Source organism: Crocodylus siamensis, chromosome 4 (genome assembly GCF_052110815.1).
Source record: "Crocodylus siamensis isolate JL-2025a chromosome 4, ASM5211081v1, whole genome shotgun sequence".
Lineage (NCBI taxonomy): Eukaryota > Metazoa > Chordata > Crocodylia > Crocodylidae > Crocodylus > Crocodylus siamensis.
Genome location: NC_143398.1, coordinates 238,243,228 through 238,271,225, shown reverse-complemented (window position 1 = coordinate 238,271,225; position 27,998 = coordinate 238,243,228). Strand labels below are relative to the sequence as shown.

The window sequence follows — 27,998 nt, the reverse complement described above, 5'->3', positions numbered from 1 at the left end:
GCACTTCATACGCTCAAACGTTTTCCTACTTCTAACTAAACACTCACTTCTGATGTAAAGCGACAGGGTCTCAGCAAGGCAGGTTTCAGTTCCCAGCTCTCACACAATTCCCTCTGTGACCATTAGCAAGTTGCTACCTCTCTCTTGGCCTCAGCTGTTAAACAGGGATGACAATCCTTATCTTTTCCACCCTTTGTCTTCCCTTCCTGTTTATAGCCTAGGTTCCTTAGAGCCAAAGACTGTCTTTTACTTGGTGTTTGTGCAACAGGGTCTTGATCCCCAGGAGTGTTTTAGGCACCATGAGGGTTCATGTAATCAATATCAGTAGAGAGAGGAAAAAGGCAAGACACAGGGGAGGCTAACTGTGAAGAAGGACTTTGCTAATTGTTCAGTTGCCCCTAGTTGTTCAGCTTGCAAGTTATGGGAATATGTAACCCTTTAGGTTGTCTGCTGGCTCTTGAGATGTTTTATCATTTGTCTTATAACAGTTGCAATCAGATCGTCCTCCTAAGCCAGAAGCTTTCAGGCAGAACAAAACCATTACCCTCTTGCAAAATCATACCTTAAACCAAGTTACTTGAGGCTGTGGACGTCCTGTTATTTTACAGGAGAACTTCCCTGTTTGGCCTTCGCGGACAATGACTCTAGTGGGTTTTGTAGCAAACTTCGGTGGACTCTCTCCCCAGATGCTTGGCCTGTTCTCCACAGCTGGAACAGAAAAGCGGCCCCTGGAAAGGCAACAAACAGCTTGATATTACAGGGGATCAGGAGCTTTCCTTGTAGTGAGAGCAGACTTCAGACAGCATTTTAGAACAGTGGTCTGCCAACTGTTAAAACAGGGCAGGTAGCAACAAACACTGAGCTACTGAGATATCAGCAGGAGATAACATTTTTGGCCAAAAAAGTAGTTAGAAAACTGAAGTAAGCTAGCGCCACGTGGCCAGTGCGAGGAGCCTAATGCTGCCTTGTGATAAGAGGTGTATGTTGCAGGTTAACTTGTTGGAAACCACTGCTCTCAAGTGTTCATGTAACCGAACACTTTTCTGCTCCATTCCCACATCCGGTGCACACAGAGCACACACTATCACGGCTCTTTCTGGCAATCCAGGTTGCTTATAGCTAAAGCTGGGCAAATTAATCACAGTGGACAACAGGTATATTTAATTTGGTAAAATGCTTGCTCTTCAGAATGATTCTAACAATATTTTACCGCAATATTGCATTTAACAGTCCAACAATCCCTTGGAATGATGAACTGGAAATTTACTTTGCAAAACTATCTGGCCATGTCCACTTGGAAATTCACCGCTTTAGTGAGTGTCCCTGCCTGGAAACGCATATACAAAAACATTCACAAGGCGAAAATGAAAAAGGCCCAAGCATAAACAAAGCACATGGACTTAGACTGATGGTGGTGATGAATATCTGTTGGCAGGATTGGCTCAAATCTACTTATCAGGATGACAAATCGTGGAACACAGTTCTTTGCCACGGTAGTGAGACTACAGCACTACTCAGTGAGAAGAGTCAGTTTTCACCACAGAACTCAGAAATACTAAACGGCATTGGAGCAAGAGAAAAAAGTGCCACTTAAACTTGTTAATATCAAAGAGCTCCAGTAAAGCCACAGTACAACCAAACACCACATTAGTAAAACACAGAAGACAGTGATCCCCCCCCGCAAGCCTCCAAAGCAAGCCAAGCCACTTTCAGGGCCTTCATTTTCCACACGTGAAGGAGATGCCTTACGCATCAGCATGCTAATACAGACCACACAGCCTCAGTCCCAGGAGCTGCCAAGGGATGACGGTTGCTATATGGGCAACTGGAAGACACTAATTAAGACAAAATTATGATGAAGAGGATTTGCAGAGAAAAGGTATAGGTGAAAAATCTTGGAGAGGGAATGGTGTAGTATAATATCCAAGAAGAGTATACGATTCACTGCAGAATAAATTAGTTGATGAAGTGAGACATTCACATAGTTTTGTCTCCGAATTTGAGAGGTGTGGTTATACACGCACACATGTGAATGTGCATACGCATACCCATGTAGTAAGAAAAAAAATATCATTACTGCCCTCAGCTGCAAGCTGGTGAATGTTCCTCCAGATTCACACCCTTTCTTGGGTTTTGGTAAACCTAACATTAAATAGCTATATATTTCCCTTTTCAAAGAGCTCTCCTAATTGGTTGCACTTCAATGGAGTTTGAAAGGTTTGTCCTCCTATTTCAGTCCCTCATATTTTGTCCCTGTATAGAACTTTTATAATCTGCCAGTTGGGAAGGTTGACATCCAAACACCTTCATGATGTGTGTGTGTATACACACATACACACACACATAAAAAAGTCACGAAAGTGTTTGGATATCATCCTTCCCAACTGGCAAATTATAAAAATAGCTGTAAACAGGAACAGAATGAGGGGCTGAAATAGGAGGACAAATCTTTCAAACTCCATTGAAATGCAACTGATTAGGAGAGCTCTTTGGAAAGGGAAAACTAAGCAACTACAATGACAGCATGGGCTATTCCTCTCCCATAGGAGTATTTAGCACATGCAAACTCCCCATACATATTTGCAACAACAACACAGTCCATTTAATTTGCCAAAGTAGCCTATTTTTATTGCCGTAGTCTGAACGCCCTCTCCAAATTAAACAAACACCAGCCATTGCAAAACGGAAATTAAAATGTTCAGTGTTAATAATCTTTGTTCTGATCACTAACAGAAGCAAGGACATTTATTTTTGTTTAAGTCTTTGAGACCCTATTGCTTACACAAAAACATTGGTATAAATCAGGAACAAATCAATGTTCTAGCAGTGTAAACCCAAGCTGAACTGCAAACCGGATCAGGCCTAGAAATTTTAAACACAACTTTGCCCATTTCACAAAACAGCTGGTATACAGCAAGAGAATGATTGTTTTTTATTTCAGCTTCAACTTTCAAGTCATATCTGGAACACTTTGCTCCACTGTTACTAATACTAGCTCTAAAATGGAGCAACTCTTGCTCCAAGACATGATTCCAGGGAGAGAATCGGCTTAATAGAGGAGAATCATGAAAGGATTCATGCAGAAGGATGGAACAAATAAATGGAACTCAAACATTTTAACCAGCCCTCCGAAGGAATCAACAGCACTGATGGAAGGCAAAAGTCACTTGAAGGAATAGAAGTAGATTTTCCTTAAAGAGAAAAACCTTTCCTGATTTCCCACCAAAACTTAAGTAGATCCATGCACTAAAGATCTCCGCAGCCACCAGAATTCTTACCCTGGGGTTTTTGCACTGGATGGGAGGCTGTATCTCTTCAAGCAGCTTCCTGCAAGTATATGAATGAAAAACAGCAAGTTAGAAGCCTTGTCAAAATTATTAGCTACTACAGATGCCAGAGGTTGCTTTAATATCAGCTTCTTCTTCTTTCAAATATAAAGGAAAGATACAGTGGTAAGTAATCCCACTTTCCGAAAGCATGGGATACATTTCCTATCATCTAGCTCAGGGCTGTCCAATTTCTAGGTGGCTGGGGGTAGCACGCCCCTTAGGCCACACTCGCAGAAAGAAGAGTCATTGAATAGCACTAGCAGGGGCTGCATCAGTGAGGGCCATGAATCATGGGAGCCCCTTGCTGCACCAAGGGCCTGGATGCCCTCCCACTGCAGCCTTCACCATGTGCCCAGGCAGCTCCATGATCCTGTTCCTCACCCCTCACCCCGTCCCGAATTTCCCATCTCCTCCACTGCTGCTCCTAGCACCTCCTTACTGCTACTCCCCACAGCTGCCCACTGCAGCCTCCCCCCTACCTGCTCTCTGCATCCCCCATGCTACTCCCCATGCCCCTCTGTGCCCTGACTCACCCTTAGCTTCCCATGAAATCCCCTACCGCAAGACACCTCGGGCAGCAGGCTACCCCAGGATTGAAGGTACACTGGTGCAGGGGCAGGAAGCGGAAGCCAGGGACAGGAGGAGCCCCTGGCTGATACTGCAGCTAGAACAATCTGGGAAAGTTGTAGCCAGGTGGGAGCCTGAGGGCTGCAATTTAACCTCTTGTGGCCTGCATGAATTACTAAATTCTCATCTGGCTTATGTTTATGGTGCTGTGAAATACAGGAGACAGTATTTACTATAGATCGGTTTAGGTATTTGAATATGGATCACATATGCATTTGGATCAGATCCTTGATCTAAACAGCCTGGAATACAGGTCCACAATCCAGAACTTTTGACTCACACCAGAGACCCCGTTGGCTGCTGTTTGACTGAATAATTATTTAAGAACATAAATTCCTCTCTGCATTGTGGTCCAGTGCAGAATGCATTAAATCAGGTGTCTGAAGTCCAAAGATTTGTTTGGTTCTTGATTCTTGCTTTGTAACTTCGGGAAAGATACTGCAGGACCCCACTTTTAGCTGTTTATAGCAGGGGTGGCCAGAGTTACTCACCCTGGGAGCCACATCTGATCCTCCACCAAAGTTTAAGAGCCGGAGAGCTAGGGGTGGGGGGAGGTGGGTGCTAAGCGACCCAGAGAGGAGGTGACCATCCCCGCCCTGCTCCACCAAGCTACTTTGGCTTTCCCTGCAGGGAGCATGTCCCAGAGGGAGGAGTGCCAGCTCAGGGTGCGTTCCCCGTGGGAAAAGCAGGAGTGGTGGGAGGTGCTGGGCTGCGCTGTCCCCTTGAGTTGTCTTGGGGAGAAGTGGGCAGGGCTTCAGCCAATTCCCAGAGAGCCGCATGCAGCTCACAAGCTGTGGTTTGGCTACCATGGGCTTATAGCCTCAAAAATGATGAGCACTGACAGCTCCACGCAGAGTTAGTGAGACCTCCTGATCAGAGTATGTGACAATGGAGCTGCTATACTTTTATTTACAGATTTCTCCATGACACCTTTTCTTTCTAGTGGGCACATCTATACATGCCATTAGAGGGCAGCAATAAACTGTAGAGCTTATAGCTCTGCAATTTATTGCTCCTGGGAAGCTCCGGGGCCTGCATCTGCACATGCCCAGACTGTAGCACACTGAATTGGGTTGCAGCAGCCCCATCTGGCAGGAGACCGGGGGGGTGAGGGGGGTCAGCCTGCCAGCCCAGGGGTGCTCTGACTGGGCTCAATGTGCTGTGGAGAGGTTGGCTGGGACACAAGAGTGCTTCAGTGCACGGCTAGCTGGCAGGTAGCCCCGGCACTGAAGCACTCTCGTGCCTCACCCAGCTGGCCATAGTCTACTTGTGCACTGCTATACACAAAAAAACTCTGCAACAGTTTGTTTTGTGCACTCTAATAGGGGTGCACATGTAAACGCTGAGACGTTCGCTGTGGAGATAATTAGTCAACTGCAAAGTAAACATCTCATGTAGATGCACCCGATATGTTTCTCAAAGGGAAAACAGCATATCCCATCTAACAGTGGTGACACAGGGGCTGTGTGCAATGCAGTATATACTTAGTGCCATCTAGTGTACAGACTAATGTAACTAGCTTTTAATATGAAAAAACCTGATAATGGAACAGGGGGTGAAGAGTTCTTGCATTAAACTGCTTTGACAAAAGGCAATTCCTGAGATATTCATTAATATCAATAGTAGATCTCATAAGGCAAGCTTAGTAGATAGAAAATCACCAGTAAATCAATATTGTTCATCAGTGATAAATGGAGGGATTATTGGAATAGAGCCTGCTGCCTCTGCTGAACCCCGAGGAAATCAATTCTTGGGCACTCTATCACAGTGAATTACTTAACCCTGAATACAGAACTGAAGAAACCAAAGTGGAAAACCAATTTCAAGCCCCTGTTGATTTAAATAAATTTGAATCACAAAGGGAAAGACCATGCAGAATTTTTTACAACAAAAACTAAACGCGTTTGTAGCAGAGCTCTGCACAGTTCAAGCTGCACTTGGGGGATTTCCATTAGAAATCTTTGACCATAAACAGACACAGAAGTCCCCACCCCCCCAGGTAGGGCAGATGCTTTGGATTCAGTGGGAAGCCACGACCTGAAGGGCTTTGACACGAGCACATAAGCCAGCTTGCAAACAGCATGGCAGGGTAGCTGAATTCTGACCCTCTTCTTCTGACCCTCCGAGTTTCAGATCTGGCAGGTTATGGTGATCTAATTAGCAGATGTACCCTTTCAAATTCCTGGATTTGATCTTAGCTTTCTCCCACATGACACAGAAGTATGCAATTACAACTCGTCTCTCTGCTCCACAAACAGCACCATACATGGTGGGGAGCTGGGAGGACCGCCAGGAGCACAGTCCTTCACTTGCATCCTGTTGGCTATCAGATGCTGCTGCGTCACGAACACAGCTGTGATTGCCACATCCCAATGACTGCGGGGCCATTTCCATGTGTCTCAGAAACACAGTAAACTCCTTAGGGCTGGGGCTGTTTTCTTATGTATTTACAACACCAAAGAACCATCAGGATTTAGTGGAAACAAAAACAGAGGCCAGGGACATTTGCTGTTTTGGGCTTTTTTTTAAATTCTCTCCTTTCCTTCAAATAGGTCTAACTTAAAAACAAGCAGAGGTCTTGCAGGTGTCTATGGCTATCTTCACCCAAGGGACTCAGCAGATGCAACTGCATTGGCTCCAGTGCAGTAGCACCTCCTTATGCCCATGGAAAATTTGCCCCTTAGTCTTTAGCAAGGATTTCTACTCTCCTTTTTTAAATTAGTATGAAAATGGACAATTCTTAGGCCATTGTGCCCTTCCAAAGCCAGCAGGGGCTGGGTGTGCTGCAGAGGGAAAATGGGCAGACACACGGAATAAAAGGAGGAGGAAGTGGAGAAGTAAACACCTCATATAGCTTAACAGCTCTAGTTAATGAGCTAACAGTGCTGGCAACCTCTTACAAAAATCCCTGAGCTCCTGCTACTACTAACTGGAAGGATGACAGCTGCAGCAAAGGATTTCCAGAAGGAAGTTCAGAAGGAAACTATGCCAACAGTGTAAGGTAAGTGGGTACAATGCAGTACTGGTGACCAGGACACTTGGGTTGGGAATGGAAAACGTTGTTTAGGACAGAGCAATCTACAATGGTCGTTCCTTTGCTATTACGCTTGAGCTTCACACCTTGCATGCACATGCTCATAGAAGATCACCAGATGTGGGAAAAGAAGAAAAAAATGGGCAGAAGGTTAATGTTTCCATCAAACAGGCTCCTGACTGGTTCCGAGGCAAATGGGTGTCCACACTTCCAGAAAAAATTGATTTTTCCAGCCTCAGGGAGATGCCCCCAACAATACATTCTGCTATGTATGCTTAGGGACAACCAATATGGGTTCATTAGAGGCAGATCCTGTCAGACCAACCTGGTGGCCTTCTATGACCAGGTCACAAAATCCTTGGACACAGGTGTCACGGTGGGTGTAGTCTTTCTGGATTTTAGGAAGGCCTTCAACACTGTCTCTCATCCCGTTCTCGTTAAAAAATTAGGAGTTTGTGGTGTTGACACCTACACAGTCAGATGGGTCACCAACTGGCTGCAGGGCCGCACCCAGAGAGTGGTGGTGGATGGGTCTTATTCGACCTGGAGGGATGTGGGCAGTGGGGTCCCCCAGGGCTCAGTCTTTGGGCCTGCACTGTTCAACATCTTCATCAGCAACTTGGACGATGGGGTGAACAGCACCCTGTTCAAATTTGCTGATGACACTAAGATGTGGGGGGATGTGGGCATGCTAGAAGGGAGGGACAGGCTGCAATTGGATCTGAACAAGTTACAAGGGTGGGCGGATGAGAATAAGATGGGATTCAACACTGACAAGTGCAAAGTGCTGCACCTGGGGAGGAAGAACCAGCAGCAGACCTACAGGCTGGGGAACTCCCGTCTCATCAGCGCAGAGGCAGAAAAGGATCTTGGAGTCATTATAGACTCCAAGATGAACATGGGCCGGCAGTGTGGGGAGGCAGTCAGGAAGGCCAACTGCACCTTGTCATGCATCCACAGATGCATCTCAAGCAGGTCCAAGGAGGTGATCCTCCCCCTCTATGCGGCACTGGTCAGGCCACAGCTCGAGTACTGCATCCAGTTCTGGGTGCCGCACTTCAGGAGGCATGTGGACAACATCAAGAGGGTCCAGAGGAGGCCACTTGCATGATCGGGGGCAGCAGGACAGGCCCTACGAGAAGAGGCTACAAGACCTGAACCTGTTAAGCCTCCACAAGAGAAGGCTGAGAGGGAACCTGGTGGCTGTCTATAAACTGGCCAAGGGAGACCAGCAGGAAATGGGAGAGTCTCCATTCCCCCGAGCACTACTGGGAGTAACAAGGAATGATGGCCATAAGTTGACCGACAGTAGATTCAGGCTAGATATCAGGAGGCGCTACTTCACTGTCAGGGTGGCTAGGAGCTGGAACCAACTTCCAAGGGAAATGGTGCTCACTCCTACCCTGGGGGTCTTCAAAAGGAGGCTAGATAGACACCTTGTCGGGGCCGTTTGACCCCATGGCAGGGGGTCGGACTGGATGATCTGCTCAGGTCCCTTCTGACCTGACCAGCTATGAAACTATTAGGTCTTGGGCCCAGGGAATTAGGGGATTTGTGAAGTCTTGCTGATCATCCAATTGGCAGGAATCAGCACCTTCACAATAGAAAGAAGGAATGTATGGGACTGCTCCAACTTTCCGATGCAGTCAATGGGTGACTTCCCCTGGCTTCAATGAACATCCAATCAGGCCCTTAGTACAAGTTTCCCTCAGTTTATGCAGGTTCTGTATATGCAAACTCGCTCTTATGCAATGCCCCTTTTTATACCCAACATTCATTATATGTGAGGTATATTTACTCTTATGTAATCGGCACAGGTGCTCCTCCCCAAGCAAGTAAATCTCTGGGCAGAAGGGAAAAGGCTGTGGGGCCAGGGCCCCACTCACCCCAGCCCCTGCTGCAACTGCTCTGGGAGTGGCCAATACCAGCTGCCTGCAGCCGCTGGGCTGCACCATGCCCCGAACCCCCCCCAGGACTTCACTTGTCCCCACTCACCCCAGCCCCTGGGCTGCGCCATGCTGTGGTGCAGGCAGGTGGTGTTGGCTGCTTCTGGGTCTACTGCAGAAGGGGCTGGAGTGAGTGGGACAAGTCGAGCCCCAGGGGCTTCGGGGCACGGTGCAGCCCAGTGGCTGCAGGCAGCTGGTGTCGGCCACTCTTGGGGCCACTGCAGCTGGGGCTGGGGTAAGTGGGGACAAACTGTACCATGCCCCCGGGCTCCGCTTGTCGCCACTCACCCCAGACCCTGCCGCAGCAGATGTGGGAGCAGCCAACACCACCTGCCTGCACCACAGCATGGCACAGCCCAGGGCTGGTATGAGTGGGGACAAGCAGAGCCTCAGGGCACAGTGCAGCCCAGCGGCTGAAGGCAGCTGGCATCAGCTGCTCCTGGGACTGCTGCAGCAGGGGCTGGGGTGAGTGGGGAGAAGTGGAGACCTGGGGCTGCAGTAGAGAGCAAAGTGGAGGATACTGTAGGTGGGTGCAGGGCACGGGATGCTGCTACACACACCGCAGGAGGGTTGCAGGCTGGGAAGGGCCCAGCTAGGAAGAGCCCCCGGGGAAAAACCTGGCACAGCCCCCCCAGCCCGTAGCCCTCTTGGGGTGCACGTAGGAGCATCCTCCCCCGCCCTGCACCCACATACAATTCGCTCTGCTTTGCTCCCTGCTGCCGCCCCAGGAGCGGCTGATGGGCTGCGCTGCACCCTTCCTCCCACCCCTTCCCTAGTCCAGTCTTACTTCCTCCCTCCCTCACCACTGTGGAAACATATCCCTATTTCTTAAATTGTAAAGTGGGCTCTCTTTAGGCAAATTTGATTTATGCACAGTTTTCCAGGAATGCATGTACCACATAAATCAAGGGAAACCTGTACATAACATTGACCCATTTAGTGTAGACACTGATCAACTGTTTTTTATTTCTTGACATGAATTTCAGTTAAGAATCTAGAAAATCCAGTCCCATTCATGATGCATGTGTGCCCACCTTTCCTCCAGGGGAGTACATTAAGCACTGTGGCACACCTCTAATACAGAGGTGTGCGATACAGTTCAGAGATTTCCATTGTTTCAAAGTAAAACCTCCACCTAAGTTTTGAAAACATTGCACCAAGCTTTAGCAACAAAAGAGCTATTGATGACACTGGATTTTATGGGTTATTTCCTGTTCACAGTTTAGGTAACACAGGTGATCACAAAAAAACAGCACCCAAATATGGAGGCCCTTAAATCCAGTGGAAACTCTGAAAGTAAAGAGCTACTTGATTTGTTCCTGCAACAGAAGGAATCTATGTTAGACACGGAATTAGAAATAGGGAATTCCTGGCTCCTCATCCTGTGCTGAGACCATTCTTCCCCATGAGGAGACAAGGTAGCTAATGAGTCCTACTTATGTACCAATGAGAAGCACTGAAAACACTGGATATCTGCCTGCTAGCTGGATAATCTGAACCACTGTGCACATTTTACAAGTAATGCCAATGGGAGCCCTTCAGAAGCAGGGCAGTAATAATCCTCTTACCTTCTACTGTTAGCTCCACGGTCACTTGCCGAACCCCTCCATCATTCGCAGCTTCACACGTGTATTTACCACTGTCCCCTTCTTGCACACCTTTGATTACTAAACTGAAAATCCCTCGGATGCTGCGGTCTACTACATAGTGCTCTCCCTCTGGGACAGGGTGCCCATTTCTGTACCATGTGATCTGAGGTTCTGGATAGCCTCTGACCTGGAAAGGGGTTGAGAAAAGAAAGGGAAGATAAAAAACATCACTAAAATGATTTTATCAGGAAGAAAAGTAGGACGTTTTGCAGTACAATGGAAACTTCTTGAAGCAGTAACTGTTAAACACATAAACTTACTAAGCCAAATGGCAGAACCTAAACAAATGGAGAAACTATTGGACAACTCAAACTGTTAAACTCATAATATGATTTAGGCAGATATCTGTGCATGAAAGTTTTCCATTAGAATGATTTGCCCATGGAAACACATTTAAATCCACTAATCAGGCATTCTGAGGCCCAGGTTCCAATTACACAGAGATTTAGAGACATTTAAGCATGCAAGGCATTTAAATCAAACATTTCTAACATTTTTGCCTAGAATTCAGGTCCCACCATTAATCTGTATTTATGGATCTAAGTGAAAAGGATCTAGTTTTTATGTGTGTTGAGCCACAGTGGCTCAAGCCAATACCCGTGGGATATATAGGTGTCTGGCCCTGTGGCTAACCAGCCTTAAGAAGTACTCAGATCTCCTGATGCGGGAAGCGCAGTGCAAGGACTTGCACAGGGCAGGTAATGCCCCCCCACAACAGTTATCACAAGACTCTGCAATCTGCTTACTAGTCAGCTAGCAAAGAGCTGTTCAATCCCAACTAAACAGAAGCCACAAGTCCATTACATTAAAAAAATCCCAGTAATATATTACTAATGGTAAAAAAGAAACAAAGCCAGAACGTTCACTTCACAGACTTCAACTGGTGAGTTGGGCCAGAAATTCAGCCTTGATAAATCAACATATTTCCATTGACCTGTCCAGTCAGGGACAGCAGCCCGCTGAGGATGTGGCTGATCAGGTCACGGGGAGCCAGGGGAAACAGAGCTGAACAACTGATTGCCCCATAGAAGGGCATTGCCTAACCCCAGCCATATGCCTTGGAAGCATCACCAATACACATTTTCCAGCCAGTGCAATCACATTGCTTACAATAGCTTCCCCTTCTCCTCTCGCCCCCCCGCTCTAATCATTCAGTTTCCCAAACCATTTTCTAAAGCCTCTGTTTTTTGCTTTAACCTCTTAAAGAGTCTGTGGATTAAGACAATGACTTACCAGGGGATAAGCAGTCTCTGTCGGCTGCATCCCCCTATTAAAAAAGAACCTATCTTCCAGTTTTCTCTGTTTTATTGTAGCTTCCTATCCAATTCCCAAATTACCCTCATCAGTGGGCAAACTTTAAATGCTTTGTTCTCAGCTAGATAAACCTTAGCTGTGCCTCAGCCAGACTCCTCCAAAGTTCCCTCTCTGCCCTGATTCAGATTCCTAATTTTTTTCCCTGCACTCTCACTCTCCTAGGTAGGCCAGGTACAGACATTACACTTTTACCAGTATAAGAGATTGGGAACCGGTCCATACCTGCAACAGAACAGCAGAACAGCCGTTCAGCCCACATAGACTGATTTAAAAATGGCATAACCTGGTCTAAGATTTGCAACCCTCTGGCCCCGGTCGAATGTGCCTTATGTTCACTACTGATCTAAACTATGCTGCTTACAGGAAACTGCACAACTTAGATGAATTTCTCCTCAGGCTTTTTGAATGTCTGTACCTAGACCTAAGTACAACCCTTGGCCAATACCAACCTTACTCATTCTTCAGCTCTGTTTCAAAATCAGGCCTTTCATTTTTAATGTAGCCTCACCTCATGCTAGCTGGATTTCCCTTCTGCAGGAGTTTAACCATGGCATCTTACAGCTGTCAGAAGTCTTTTCCCTTCCATTAACTCCCCAGGTACCAGGTTTTTTGGCAAGTGATGTGACAACTTTGGCATGAAGTACCCAGAGTATAGTATGTCTTTGCAGGCGTTAAAGTTTCACACTCTGGACAACATCAGGAATATGCTGGAGGGAATTTCCATCCTTGATCCAGGCTTTTTTCCCAAGCCCAAAATCAAGCAGCACCTATATTCTGAGCTGAACGAATTTGGGACCCTTTGCAACTGGGAGGTATTATGATAGCTAGATAATGCAAAATCTTTAAAAAAAAATCCTGTAGCCACACCCTTTAATTTACATCACATCTGAAATACAGAAATTCCCACATCAGAAGATCTGAGTACTTCTTAAGTCGGGTTACCCACAAGCCCAGACACCTATTGATCCCACAGGTATTGGCTTGAGCCACTGTGGCTCAGCACACATAAAAACTAGATCCTCCTTATCATCATGCTGGAGCACTGGGCTAGCACACGCTTAGTGGGAAGATGGGAACCTATATAAATTACCACCATGACTTCCAGCTGAACCTGGGGGCTTCCCCAAGCGGTACCACAACCATGAACTGAGTAGATGTGGCCAGACAGCTTGAAAGGAAGGGAGGAGCTCTGTTACACTGGATCTAATTTGATTTGGTATTTCAGAGGCTGAAATTTTGTCATGAAATAGGAGGAAAGAAGAAGTTTTATGGATGACAAGAATCCGTCGGGGCAATAAATCTAACTACCAGGGGAAAATAACTTACCTCAAAGTCAAGCTACTTCTATATGGCAATTTAGAAAGATACAGATTTCCTTGGGACATTATATTTTAGTTTATAAAAATCCTTTAGCCTAATGCCATAACTGAGCCCAGAAATTATTCTAGTCTTGCAGGAAGACAGACAAAAGAAAAAAGAATTGTAAAAACTTACATCTCTTTTTGAAAATGTTATGAAATATTTAATGAAAACAATTGTATTTGTTTTCAAAATACTGTACTTCCATATGTCTAACTTGAAAATTGTATCACTAGGCAAACCCAGAGAAAGCAGGAAATGAAAATGACCACTGTATTTTCATTATTTAAATTGGGTGAGATGCACAAAGTAACTAAATACAATTTTAAAGGTTTTTTTTTTCAATTTACACATTCCAAGAAGTTTTTAACAGTGAGGGTAAACGTACTTTAAATATGTCAATGAAATTATTGGGAATGTAAGTCTTAATCCCTCTACAGCTTGGAAAACCTTTTTTGTAGGAAGTATCCATTTAATAAAGTATAGTTTAAAAGAGCATGCACAATACAATGCGTATTAGGTATAAGGGGAGATGTTATGATTGCTAAGATATTGTGAACTATGGAAGTTGTAGCTAACCAAAGCAGTCGCAATACATTACATTAAAAAGGTAACATTCATATCACAGAAACAATTTATCATCTCACTGTACTCCCACTGTCAAACTGCAGAATAAGAAATGGTTAAGAGTATTTCTTACCCCATCTGAGATACCTGTTCAAAAACAGCATGTTCTTGTTCCAGTCTCCTAAACTAAATAATTTTCCTGTTCTTAGGGTTACAAAATCCTATAGGAACAATGCACAAAATAAAGGTTTATTTGGTTTTGCGTACTTCCTGTTTGCTAGTGACCCTTCTATCCTGCTTACAATTTAACACAATTTATCGTGAAATGCAAAATTCAGTTGTTTTGCTAGTGTTGAGGTGATGGTGTTGCTGTGATGGTCCAGGAGATATGTGAAGGGCAAGAAATCTTATGGGTGATATATTTTATTGAACTAACTGTATAGTTGGTATAGACACAGCAAACTGTTGAGTATCAGGGAGGCCTAAGGGTGCTGTGATGCCCAGACGCTTACCTACATTTATGCCAACCATACAGCTGGTCTAATAAAAGGGATCACCCACAGGAATTCTTACCTTTCACATAAAATTCAGTTCTGTTCCAAGGCAGCAGATGCTAAAACTTGAGAACTGAGAAATTTCACTGCATTTTGGTGCCCGGCTATGCATGCATGTACACAACAGAACGATGAACCACTTTCTCCTTTCTCCTCCTTGCCATTTTTTGACCAAGATAGCGTGATTTTCATTGTTTTCAGGAAAAATTTAAAGTTTCTTTCAGGTGGAAAAAAAATTTCCCCCAGTCCTATATAGCATTTCATTTCCAGGAGCCTAAGGCCAGAAGCCTCCCTGCTATAGCGATTCTTTGACTGATTAAATATTGCAATTCTCTTACATGGAGGGCTCTTCATAGGCACAGAAAGCTGCTTGAATCAATACAGTGCTTTATATCTTAATGCATTAGTCTTCTTGCCCCCTTGTGAAGAATACATTGTCTTCCCACTGTTGAGAAACTGAGCCACAAAGAGGGTGAGCAACTTGTTCAAGGTCAAAGTCAGTGTCAGAATAGAGATTTTAGCTCCCAGTCCTGTGTTACTGGGTTTAAAGTTAACACAAAATGGGATCTGGACTGTTGTTACACACTTATACCCCTCCCCCTCTCCCCCCCCACCAGGCTGGCTTACATATAGGTATTTCTTTAACAATGACATTAAACAAATATATGTTAAATCAAATTCTTAGCTCGTGCAAAAAGACACCACTCCATGGAAGTCCCTAGTTATTACCAACAACACCTGTGCAGCATCATGCTCATGAGCATAATTCAACCCCCACACCTCACTGAAAGATGCCCATGTTCTTGCAGAATGTATATAATCATAGTCACGAGAGATGGAAGGGACCTGTTACTGCATTCTGTTGTCAATGCTTTACTGGTCCCTATGGTACTGCTTCTGGTATATATTGTCCAGTCCAGCTTCTAATGACCTGAGCAACAGCCTTCCATCACTTTTCTTGGAGGAACTATTTCAACTAATATAATGTATTAGGCTGTGGAATATTTTACATGAGATTCAGACTACATTTTCTTTATTCTATTTTACTGGATTATTCCTGATGCCAACTTGGAGCGCAGCAAACTTTTCTTACCCAAGCCTTCAGATGTTGGTATGCAATTGCATATGACCCTTTAGTATCATTTGGTTGAGTTATGATCAAGCCGTTTTCAACTCTTTCCACATCTATTTTGTATACATTACATCTGTATATTTATAGACAAGAGTACACCTAAAAAGTTGAGGAAATATTCCACATAGAAAATGAAAAATACTGGCTGACCAGTATGTGCTTTCTCATTGATGGGTTAAGTCAGTCATTCTCCTTGCGAGCTCTGGGTTTTTTTGTTCTTTAATAAGCAGCTTAAAACTGAAATGGAGAGAAGAAGTTTGCAGTATTGCTCATCTGCATGGATTTATTTCAGGTTTAGGTTTGGAATGTGTTTCGAACCAAGCCAACCACTCCCCGAAATGCATAGTCTTGCCATGAAAGTGTCAAGGACCCTTAAACGAATGACTGGTTACTGGGTTTTGATGCTGATGGACGAATTCCAGAACTGCAGCAGGTTTTATATTCCTTTTCTAACCTTTCCAGAGCTCAGTAAAAAACATCTGCCTTGAATAATGCACCCACAGTGAGGTGGAATTTATCTGCTTGTCTAATGCCCTGAAGCACAGGGCTATAAACTGTATTTACAGCCCTGTCCTTCCTTCCTTTACATGAGTACCACCACTCTGGAGGAGACCACTGCCTTTCATTGCAGCCTCCCTCCAATACATAACAAGCAACAGGAAATGATAATGATGAAAAGCAAACTCTGGCATAGAATACTTCTGGTTTTCATTTTTTTGGCTAACTGCTTGGGCCTTCCTGAAAAATCCTGCTCATACAGACCAGGCTTTTTGTTCCATGCACCAAGGAGGAAAGAGGGTGGGTGGATGGGGAGCCTTGCTCTCTCTGAAACTTCCATGACAAGGATTCGGGTCTCTGCACAGAATGAGAAGACCTGCTGAAGTATTCGGGGGAGTGCCACTCAGAACGGCAGCTATGACCAGCACTCCCTTATTCCGAGGCAGCAAAATGTCCCTTGCTCTAGAGATATAATTTTCTAGAACATGGCTGGTGGCTTGTGCTTTTCATAGGAGCCAGTTATATACCCATATCACACACCAGCAGTTTGCACACTAAAGTACGACAAATCACAATGGCAGCTCAGGGCCAACTGATGCACCGCCGTATTTATGCTTTTAACCTTACAGTCAAATCTTGCCCCTATGCAGCCATCTGTGGCTCCAAGGGAGTCAACAGTGCATGCAAGAGCAGAGCATGAAACCTCTCTTTATGGATGAAGAGATGCAATCCAAAATGTAAAATACTGCCAAACACATTGATGAATTTTGTGTACTTTTTTGACTGAGAAAGAAGCTATAGAAAATGATGGAAGATATCCCACAATGTATTCTAAAATCCTGCATATTCTTATATTGACTGAGCTGTGTCAGTTAAAGACTGCATGCATGTCAGATACTGCTTATTCTCAGGCACACCAACATACAGCAGAAAAGAATAAGCCCAGGAGATAAATGGCTGATAAGAAGTCCGTCTTTGATTCTTAGCTTGACAGGTAAGCAAAAAGACTTCTCAAGATTCATATGCAGGTACAGGTGGGACAATAGTATGACCACAATAATAATGCCAAATCACTCACATCCAAAACACTGGCCTTGAGGAACTCAGCCATATGCTAAAATCCAGAGCCTGAAAGTTACCTCCTTCCTGTAGCAAATTTGATCCATAGCAAATGAATCCAATTGAACAGAACATTGAGTCCCTTTAAAAATACAATCCTTTTGCTAGAGAACTGGACAAATTTTGGACCAAGAATGCAGAAGTCGACAGGACTGAGTTTTTAGAAACACAACCTTTGTTTCCGGCCTTTCCTTTTATGTTCAACATCATCCAGAATCAAGCCCAAAGCAAGTAAAGGAAGAATCTGGATGGCTCAAGGCATGTAAAGCAGGAGATGCTCTTAGATTTATCTTTGAAATACTGAGGTGCATAAAAATATGATTCATCCTACTCAGCTCTTCAAGCTGCATGCTTGGTTTCAAATGCGGTTTTCTCTAGCTAGCTAATATTGCCAGTTTTTGAGAGGGTTGCCGTGGCCATAGAGTGTTAGAACATAACACCCTGGTGAATGTCTGGGACGGTTTTAATTCCTTTGACACCAGTGGGTGTGCTGCTCCTCCTGACTCTTGCAGTGCTGAGAATTATTATTATTTTTTTACTCTCAGCAGGGCTGAAAGGGAATAAATTCTGGGTATTCAACAGTAAATGTTTGACAGGGCCTGTGAACACAGTCTGTGACACATGGGTATGGTGCCCAAGGTTCCCGAGGCAGACAAGGTTCTTTGGGTGAATATGATATGTTTTATTAGACCAACTTAAATAGTTGGAAATATTTTTTTTTAGCAAGCTTTTGGGTTTAAAAACCTGAAAGGTTCTCAATGTGTTCTGAGGTGTTTAGGCATTTGGGGCACTTCTATACATGCTCTGGGAGCAAGGGAGCAGTACTTTAATAAGAGTAGCTGTAATTAAGGTGCCATCATGTCTCATGTATCAGCGTCCCCCGCCTTAAAAATGGCAGAGGGGGTGCTTGAACTAAAGCTCATTTGACAAGCTTTAATTCAAGTACCTCCACTGCCATTTTTAAGTGCAGCAATGCTGATATACGAGACATGGGAGGCTGCTAGAGCGCAGCAATTGCCATGCACCAGCAGACTCGATTAATTGAGACTGCTCCAATGCACTGAAATTCCAGCGTGTCAGAGCAGCCTCTGTGCTCATGTATAGGTGCCCTTGCTTATTAGGCATAGTCTGCTGAAGTCGCTAATGCTGTTGCACAGAAAAGCACCTCATTCTTTGGCACACACAGTGAATCTCTGAACTAGAAAGAAGATGCTGGGTATTGAAACTGGAGCATCTGCTATCAGTAGAAAGACAGACAGATAGACAACTGCAGTTCCAGCTATTCTTTTGTACAGTGAAAGTATCACAATAGCATGGCCACTGGAATTAAATTCAGAAGGCAAAACAGTACACCAAGGCAGTGAATCAATATTAGGACAAGGCTAACACTGGACTATACATTGGGGTGAGCTAATTTTTCATCACAGTCTATACAACTTTTCCATCATTCTTTCTCATTACTCTTCCTCCTGTTACAGATCTCGTCAAATCTTCCCAGTTGATTGATTGTCCTCCTACAATAAGAAAGAGGATTCACAGAATATTTGGCACAAGGACAGTTCTACGAGCCACTGAACAGCAGGCCCCGGGGGTGATCTACAACAGCTCTAGGTTCCTTCCATCTCAAACTGGTAGGTTTCTTGAGTGACTGAATACATACCCTCCTCAGCCTGTGCCTGATGGGAGAAGAAAGTCCTTTGGAGTTGGACTAACCAATATTTGCATGACCCTACTGTACACTATATTCAAACCCTACTATAGAAACTGAACTATAACCTAGAGATGACAAGGTCAACTCAATAGATAGGAACTAGAGAAATGGCAAGTTTTTCTGATAATCCAGATGAAAAAATACAGTTCTGGCTACTACTGCTTTTTCCTCCAAGTCCTGTTCTAGAGATGAGTCCACTTGGGCTCAGACGCTTCTCAAATGAAGAACAGATGTTCTTCGAGGGGAGGGGATGGGGACAGTGAGGGAAGGGAGACATTTAAATTCCTTCTGAGAGTTTAAGCACAAAAAGACTAACTAAAGAATACTTAATCCTTCTTTTAAAAATATCTGCTTCCAGGCCAAAAACCTGTCTGACAAAAATTAAATCTTAAAATGTTAAAGACACTTGGAATCTGAGCTATGATCTCACAAACAGAGCAATGTTACTTTTATTCAAGTGTGTACTACATCCCTACTAAAAAAAGTGGCCTAGAACTTTGTGTGGTCTAATTTAAAGCTATTGTTTCGTTTAACACTAGGATTAAAGGCAACCCATTTTAAAGGATGACCTAAACTAAGTATTTATAGTATTTATTTTTTATTTTACAGTGTGTGTCTTGGTCAATTTTTTTCTAATAAACAGTTCCAGCTCGTAGGTTTAAATGCCAAATTCTGGTCCATTACATCTGGTGCTTAGGTTTCCTGTTCCATGTGGACATAAATCAATTCTTTGGGTGATACCTATATTAGAAAACTACCCTGCAGAGACATAATTCTTCACAACTGATGTGTGCAAGTGTCTGGTTCTTTTTCCAAATGATCTGGAGCACTGAGAGAAAAATGATAACACAAATCTTCAAGCATGCCTCTCAAAAAAAGTGTAGTGGAATGAAACATCTGTGAAGCACCTCCGAACCCTACAGCTAACTTTCATTCTGAACTGGCAGCCTCTGACATTCCTCAACATTCATTTCTAAAACAATATCAAACAACAAACACATTGTGCCGAGTCCCTCCTATAGGGTTAAGTAACCTTCAAGCAACATCCATTTTGCCTGGACCCTTTTGATGGCAATAAATAGAGACCTTTAGGAGACTCTGAACTCCTTGATATCGCCTGCAGAGATATCAGCACAGAAGGAAAAAGTTCACATTCTCTTTAATCCTTAATGCTAAAATACTAAGGCTACATAGATGTCAATCATTTCTCTCACCATGACAGCAGATGGGAAACAGTTGCCGGATGATACAGTTCATAAAATTCAGGAGTATGAAGAGCCAGGAGAAGTAAGATGTTGCACTAGACTTAGCATTGGCCTCCTACTTCCTTGCTACTAACGCAAGTTCATGCAAACCCCTTCCTGAAGTGCAAATACTGATGTGCATAACTCACCCTAACCTTATAGAGAAACCACTGGCTGTTTTCCAGAGGTGCTGATTACGTGCAGTCACCACTGATTTCAAATGCCACAAGGGGTGCTCAGCACTTGTGGCCCATTCTGACCCCCCAGTCCAGCTGGAGCTCCAGTGGAGTATATCTTGGTAAAAGGCAAGGTAAGTAACTAGATACGGTAATCCTGAATGCTGAAATCTCAAATCATTGACCCCAAGTCTAATTTCCCCCTCTCCCATTTTCCATTAAATTAGGCAGAAGCTGCAAATTTAGGATGGAAAAATGCCTTCTTCTTTGGCAATCCCTCACAGTCAAGGATGATTGTCTTCCATGATTGTCTTATCTCTGGGTCCAAAGATGGCTGACAAGGCTGAGGTGAGGTCGACAGACTCTGGTGCAATTTGGGCACGTGCTTCTGTGTGGGCGGGTGGCTCTGGTTTCTTGATTCAGGCATATCCACACTGTTTCCGGGACACGCCTGGTCCACCACCAAGCAGCATGTCCTGCCTATTTGTTCCCATACACCATATCCCCCAAATCAGAAAACGTAAATGAGTTCAGGATGCAAGCTGCTCTCGTGTGGCTACAGCCTCATTTCTGGGATTTGGCATGAGCTGAGCAGGAACACGTTGCTGGGACATGCTTCTCTGTGGCAGACTTGGGCATGGCACAGAGCCAGTGACTGAGCCAATGGTTCAGAGCCACCAAACAGAGCCAATGCCATCAGATTCATACATAGCTCGTAGTTAAAGCTGATTGTGTCAGCTCATCAGAGCCTGAACTCTCTGCTGGGAATGCATATATCCATTTCAACCAAAGTAGAATTTATCAGCAGTACGAGAGGAAAAAAGAGAAATTCCCCCCATGCCCTAGAATGGCCAAAAGACTTCTGGTTAAGCAAGTCACTGGGAGAAAAGGGGACAGGGGGAGAAACACATACACCAAGGTTCAAATGCTTTCTCTGCCTGATTCAAAAGCAAAGGCACCAGACCCAGACCCACAGCTTTTCGATACCAATATAGATCATCATCTTCAGGCAACTCTAAAGCACCACTAGCAGCTGCAGACACTTTCAAGGTGCCTTCCATCTGTGGTCTAACCCTTCCAATACAACGTGACAAGTAATCTCACCTATGTTCACTTCTATGCATCTATAACAGTATTTGGTTAATGGATCTGTTACTGGCACTCATACTTTACTCCGCGAGCAAGGGTCACTTTCATGCAGCTTGAGCCAGGTGCTGAAATCCCAGAATGGTGGGTGGCAAGAATTAGTTTTTGATGGAAAACACCAATAAATCATTCCACTGGAGGCAACATCTGTCTTTTTACTTTCCCTACATATTATATCAGCTCACCTATAGCAATAAGTATGTGAGGAGAGTTTTATATAAGCCACCCAGATTGCTCACTGGCTCCATACAGTTTCTGTTTTAGTATTTAGAGGCCCTGGATTTGACGTCACAAAGCATGATGAATAGCCTGAATCCCCACCCCAGCCTATGACTAACCTTTGGTCAGTATCCAAATTCACCCCATTACATATGGCTTTGTTAGCAACTCAGAGCAGTCACACGCCATAAACTTCAGCCTAAGCTTTCTCGCAGACCTTGATCATCTGCTCCACTGTCTTCACTCCCTTTGACCTTCCTCACATCCACTGGAGAGCTAATGAGCTGCACCTGCTCCAATAGGATGTACAGTCCCTGTTGAAGATCTTTTGTCAAGGTGGGACAAAGAGCTAGTTCTCCTTTGACAATGTGCCCACTATGTGCTTTGCATTGTATGAAACACATGATGAAGACAATCCCAGATAAGAAATAGTGGTATATAGCATCACAGATCTTGATCTCAGGCTTCCACAGCACTTTATGAAGAGCCAACAGAAGTGACATTCCCATATATCAGGTCACACGAAAACAGGCTGAAAGACTTGGGACTCTTCAGCCTGGAGAAGAGAAGACTCGGAGGGGACTTGGTGGCAGCCTATAAGTATATCAGGAGTGTACATCAGGGCCTGGGGGAGCATCTATTCACCAAGGCCCCCTGGGGAGGACAAGAAATAATGGGCACAAGCTGATTGAGGATTGCTTCAGACTGGACACTGATACCTACACAGTCAGATGGGCCACAAATTGGCTGAGGGGCCGCACCCAGAGGGTGGTGGTGGGTGGGTCATATTCGACCTGGAGGAAAGTAGGCAGCGGAGTCCCCCAGAGCTTGGTCCTCAGGCCCACACTGTTCAATTTCTTTATTAGCGACTTGGATGAGGGGGTGAAAAGCACCCTCTTCAAATTTGCTGACGACACCAAGATTTGGGGTGAGGTGGGCACGATAGAAGGAAGGGACAGGATACAGCTGGACCTGGACAGGTTACAGGGGTGGGCGAATGAGAATAGGATGGGATTCAATACCGACAAGTGCAGGGTGCTGCACTTAGGCAGTAAGAACCAGCAGCAGACCTATAGGCTGGGGAACTCCCTTCTCAAAAGCACATAGGCAGAAAGAGATCTTGGAGTCATTATCGATTCCAAAACGAACATGGGCCACCAATGTGAGGACGCAGTCAGGAAGGCCAACCACACCTTGTCATGCATCCACAGGTGCATCACAAGCAGGTCCAGGGAATTGATACTCCCCCTCTATGCAGCACTGGTCAGGCCACAGTTGGAGTACTGCGTCCAGTTCTGGGTGCCCCACTTCAGGAGGGATGTGGACAACATGGAGAGGGTCCAGAGGAGGGCTGTTTGCATGATCAGGGGCAGCAGGACAGGCCCTACAAGGAGAGGCTACAGGACCTGAACCTGTTCAGCCTTCACAAGAGAAGGCTGAGGGGGGACCTGGTGGCCGTCTATAAACTTACCGGGGGGACCAGCGGGGAATGGGAGAGACCCTGTTCCCCTGAGCATTACTGGGAGTAACAAGGAATAACAGCCATAAGTTGTTGGAGAGTAGGTTTAGACTAGACATCCAAAGGCACTACTTCACAGCCAGGGCAGCTAGGATCTGGAACCAACTTCCACGGGAAGTGGTGCTGGCTCCTACCTTGGGGTCTTTAGGACGAGGCTTGATAATTACCTGGCTGGGGTCATTTGAGCCCAGTATTCTCTCCTGCCCAGGGCAGGGGGTCAGACTTGAAGATCTATTTAGGTCCCTTCTGATCCTACATCTATGAATCTATGGACATAAGGACAAACTTCTTTGCAAGTCAAGTGCCAAGGTTTAGAACAGGCTCCCCCCAGAGGTGGTACAGTCACCCACCCTGGCAATCTTCAAAAAGCATCTTGACACCCACCTTGTGGGGGTCATCTGATCCCAGAAGTCTTTCCTTCCCAAGTGCAGGGGGGCATGATCTGTAAGGTCTCTTCCAGTCCCTAACAACAATGAAACTATATTCTGTACTACAGTAGAACTCTAAAATGCAGATGTTTCTCCCCCTTCCCTTCGTCCCTTGATGGAAGTAAACCTATGTCATGTAAATGTGCACGATATCAAGGCGCTGGCCCTTTCCATATTGATCCTGCATTTTAATAGTTGCATTATCAATATTAAAAGTGAGGTAAACAACCGGAAAACACTGACCATAACTGGTCCATACACCAAAATCCTAGCAATGACACTAAAAGTACAGTATCACTCAAAATGAGCAAAGAAGAAACCAGAGCATGGTGTAAGCATTGTACAACCAGCCGAGTGAGATACTCCAGTGGTGGACGTGAGCAGTCTTAGCACAAATGCACAGAATAGGAGGGGTTTTGGCAGAACAGAGCCTCACTACTACTTGAACCAAAATACACAACATCAATCATTTGCAATCTTACTCAAGCAAAATTCCCACTGACAATTCCTCCTCCCCTCCCCCCCACTGTTTGAAGTCTTTGAAACAAAAAAATGAGGACTGATTTTTGTTTCAGTGAGGCAGTTTATCTCCCAGGGACCAACCAATAGTGTTAAGGTCTTTTAAACATGCTGAATTTTATTAGGTGCTGAATATTTTGAATACTTTAAATGTTAAAGGTAAAACTATGCCTGAACTGTTTGTGTGGTTATAGATCATTTAGGATTATGCAATAAGAGGACAAATTAATTCAAAGGAAAACATTAGCTGCTGCTGCATGGACAGATAGCCCCCAGTAGCACCTGTTCATTGTTCCACGTACCTTAGTAAACTTTTAAAATGACGTCCCCACTAGGATAATGTGTGTCAAGATGCTTAGTGCTATTTCAAGTATTGCATGTCAAACGATGCTGCAGCTGCTTTAAATATGTATCAATGAGTTTAGGAGCCTGCCCAGAGTATGGCCACTGTTCAGTGCTGAGCAGCAGGCGCCTCTGCCACAGGAAAAGAGTATTCTGAACAGCAAGGACAAACATTCATCGTGTTGCAAAAGCTGTCGGGAGAACGGGAACATCTCATTCCCTTCCAGTTCCATGGGATGAGCTCATGGATTGCATTTTCCATTGGTTTTATTCATAAATGTTACTGAGCAGCCCAAGAAAGGCCAAGATGGGAGATTAAGACATGTAAAACAAGAAAAATGAAATGTTGGGAAGGTGTTTTTTTGTAGCTACTTTGGCTTTTAATGTCTGAAGCAGATTCTGAATCTGAGTGGCAGGCCCACCATAAATGAGAAATCAAGGAAACTAGACCAACAGTTTGCAATCTATGCAAGCTCATGGAAGTACATGGGCTGAAATTAAGAAAAGGATTTGTCCCCTTATCTGTAACAGGAACTAGATTTACAGAAGCCTTTGGGTGGAGCCTTATATATTTACTAGTATAATCTACACATAACAGGCAACAGAAATCAGAATGTCTCTGAGCCATTGTTTAAAACTGGCAAACTATTATTTATTAGATTTGTATGCTACCCTTCCCAAAAAGGCTCAGGGCAGCTTCCAAACAAGGGGAAAAAAAGACTTAGGGAAACAAAATAAAACATTAGAATAAGAACAAACAAATTCCCATACCCTGCCCAAAGAAAAAAAAAGCCAAGTTCAGAAGAAAACCCACTCCCCTGCCTCCAATCCTTCCTTGGGAATAATGCCACTGAGTTTAGGGGGAGCAAGGTCAACCTGTGTGTGTGTCTCCACTTCTGGATGCTCAAATAGAGACTGTTACAGTTTAATGGCAAATACATTTTTCTTCAATTTATCAGAAGGTACAAGGACAGATGTTATCAATGAGGATATCATCCCTCTCTAGACTGCTTCAGCAGCTTTGAGTTTAGTCATGAATTAACATGTTCCTGTATCTTATACTCACTCACAATCCTCCACTCCATTGTCCTTATCCTAGCATGCACAATTCCCAAAACTCCTGTGGCTGCTATAGACAGACACACATGCCAGGTATCAAATTCACTGTGTACTGCAAGCAGAGACAACAGCTGACAACACTTAGCAGCAGATATCAACAATCTCCGTAACATTTCTGATAGAGTCTCCTCCAGCTTGTGGGGGGAAATACAGGGATCACTACATATGAGTTAAGCTTTTTGTAAGGTAATTATATAGGTATCAGAGAACAATATATAGTAACTTGGGAACACAGTTACTCCATTTACTGACTTAGCAAATCCCCTCATATGTCTTTTTCAGGATTCCTGATTGTTGATGAAGATGGAAATGGATGAATTAACTATACTCTTTACCTATGGGCATTCTTACACATCAATTTTAGAAAGCTCCTGTAGTTCTTAAACCCTGAACTGTCTACATATTAACACCTGAAATTAGATTTAAGCACATTTTAGGCTTCTTAAAGTTATGTTACTCCAGGGCAGGTATATCTCTGATCCGTGTTACCCAGCTTATGTTCTGGTAATGTGGGGCTACTCCCCATAGATGAGCTGCCCAAGCTGCAGTTCTCCAGCATCCCAGGATGCAGGGTCCCTTCCCCCATCCTCCTGTTCTGTGTGGACAAACTTTCCACCCCCTGAACTCTACTGCTCAGGGGGTAGCTCTGGCACCAAGTCACCTGCCCCTCCTGCCCCCTGGGGATGCGACCTTCCCACTCCCAGGGGTGCAGCCCCATGCAACCAGCATGCAGATCATACTCCGGCTAGCCAGGCCGGAAGGCAAAGACAGGTCTGGGAGTCAGGCCTAGGGGATGGGGGGAAGAAGGTAGGGGTCAGACTGGGTCCCCATGAGCTGGGACTTCCTTCTTAGGGCAGGCGCAGTAGCTTTCCAAAAAGCATCTTCCCTCACTGCTCCCAGCTACCAGGCACCCTAGGAAGCATGCCCAGCACCCATCACACTGCAACCCCAATCCCAATTTATTAAAACATGGGACCTTCTTTAATTTACTTCCTCGTTTCCTTTTCTGTTTTTTTTTTAATTCTTTTTATTTAATCTTTCAGTGGCTGGCTCCTTTCATTTCACCACCCTTCCCTCATCCCCATTTCTTTTTGACCCCCATCCCATTAACTCTCCACCACCCAGCTTCATGTTCCTGCCCTCTCAACACATCTCTCCAGCACACCCTCACCTGGAGCAGGGACAGAAACAGTAGAAGTGTTTGCTGTTGCTGATTTAACTGTGGAGTTCTTAGTTCACTCGAGACTGTCAGCTGGCATTGACAAGTGGTACTAACAGAGAAAGTATGCTACGTTAATATAAAATGCTATTCTCCTTGTCTGTTATGTGCACAGTTCCATTACGAATGCCACTTGTCGGTGCTAGCAAACCAGACCTTACATAAACTGCTCAATTTTATAAGCTTGATTTTTTATTAAAAGGCAGCTATGAAACTATGTTTAAAATCCTATGTCAGCTCATCATTAGAAAGTGAACATTTCAATGCATTTTAAACCAGTGATTCGCAACCAGAGTGCCAAGGCACCCTGTGGTTCCTTAAGATCCTTTCAAGGATGCAACAGGGTGCATGCAATGTTAGTATTCTTAGGAATGCAAACATAACCCAGCGATTACAAACAGGAATCCATATTGTTAAAAATGTGGGTTGTGATCTTTCTGACTTCTTTGCAACAGAAGAATTACTCTATTACTTCTCTGTAGTAAAAAATGTGTCAAAACTAAAAACCAGCAATTTCTAAGGGGTGCCTTGAGTCTAAAAAAATTGAGAACCACTATATTAAACTAAAGAAATCTGAAATGTTAAGGTCATCACAATGTTTATTTTGACACTAAACTCACTGTACATGATGTGCAATATGAGAGAATTAAAGCTGCTGTGGGATCCTTAAAATTGAATTTCCTGGCTTGTATAAAATTCTCCAATCATTCTAGGGAATTAATGAGTTTTAGAGTTACAAAAGTTTGACAGGTGTGCTGACTGAGTCTAAAAATATGTAAGGGCCAGACTACTATTTAAAAGGAAAAAAACCCCTTAAAACATTAACTGAAATACTAAATTGATGGGGCCTTATAACTGCTATGAATTTCTGGTTCAACATTTCAGAATAAATATTTATAGACATGCTGAGCTCAAGACAAATTTTGTGGCTTGAATCTTCTTTCTAATGCTTTCTTTCAAAACTAAAATTGCTGCGATCTTGGTAAGAGCAACACACACATGCATTAGCTCAGAAATAGCTATGTTGGTTTGGGCTGTGGAAAAAAAATGCTTGCTTGGCATGTGTTTTCAATAAAGCCCCACTTATACTGAGGTCATTGGCATACCTATTGAGAGATTTGAACAAACCCAACATAATGTTTTCCATCAAAAGAATAATTATGTAATAGCCTCCCAACTTGTGTCATGCACATCTCTTCAACTACTTCAGTCCACTACCACAGCCCAG

General features: G+C 44.3%; 1 protein-coding gene across 6 annotated transcripts in view; it reads right to left on the bottom strand.

Moving 5' to 3' along the window:
• Window positions 1-27,998, bottom strand: part of MYLK (myosin light chain kinase) — a 346,647-nt gene that overhangs the window by 180,513 nt on the left and 138,136 nt on the right. For all 6 annotated transcript variants that reach the window (XM_090045981.1, XM_090045986.1, XM_090045983.1 and 3 more), the window contains 3 exons: window positions 10,505-10,712; window positions 3,279-3,327; window positions 563-728 (listed from right to left, as the gene is read on the bottom strand). In XM_090045981.1, coding sequence (XP_089902107.1) covers window positions 563-728; window positions 3,279-3,327; window positions 10,505-10,712 — 423 coding nt within the window. The remainder of the gene's footprint in view (window positions 1-562; window positions 729-3,278; window positions 3,328-10,504; window positions 10,713-27,998) is intronic.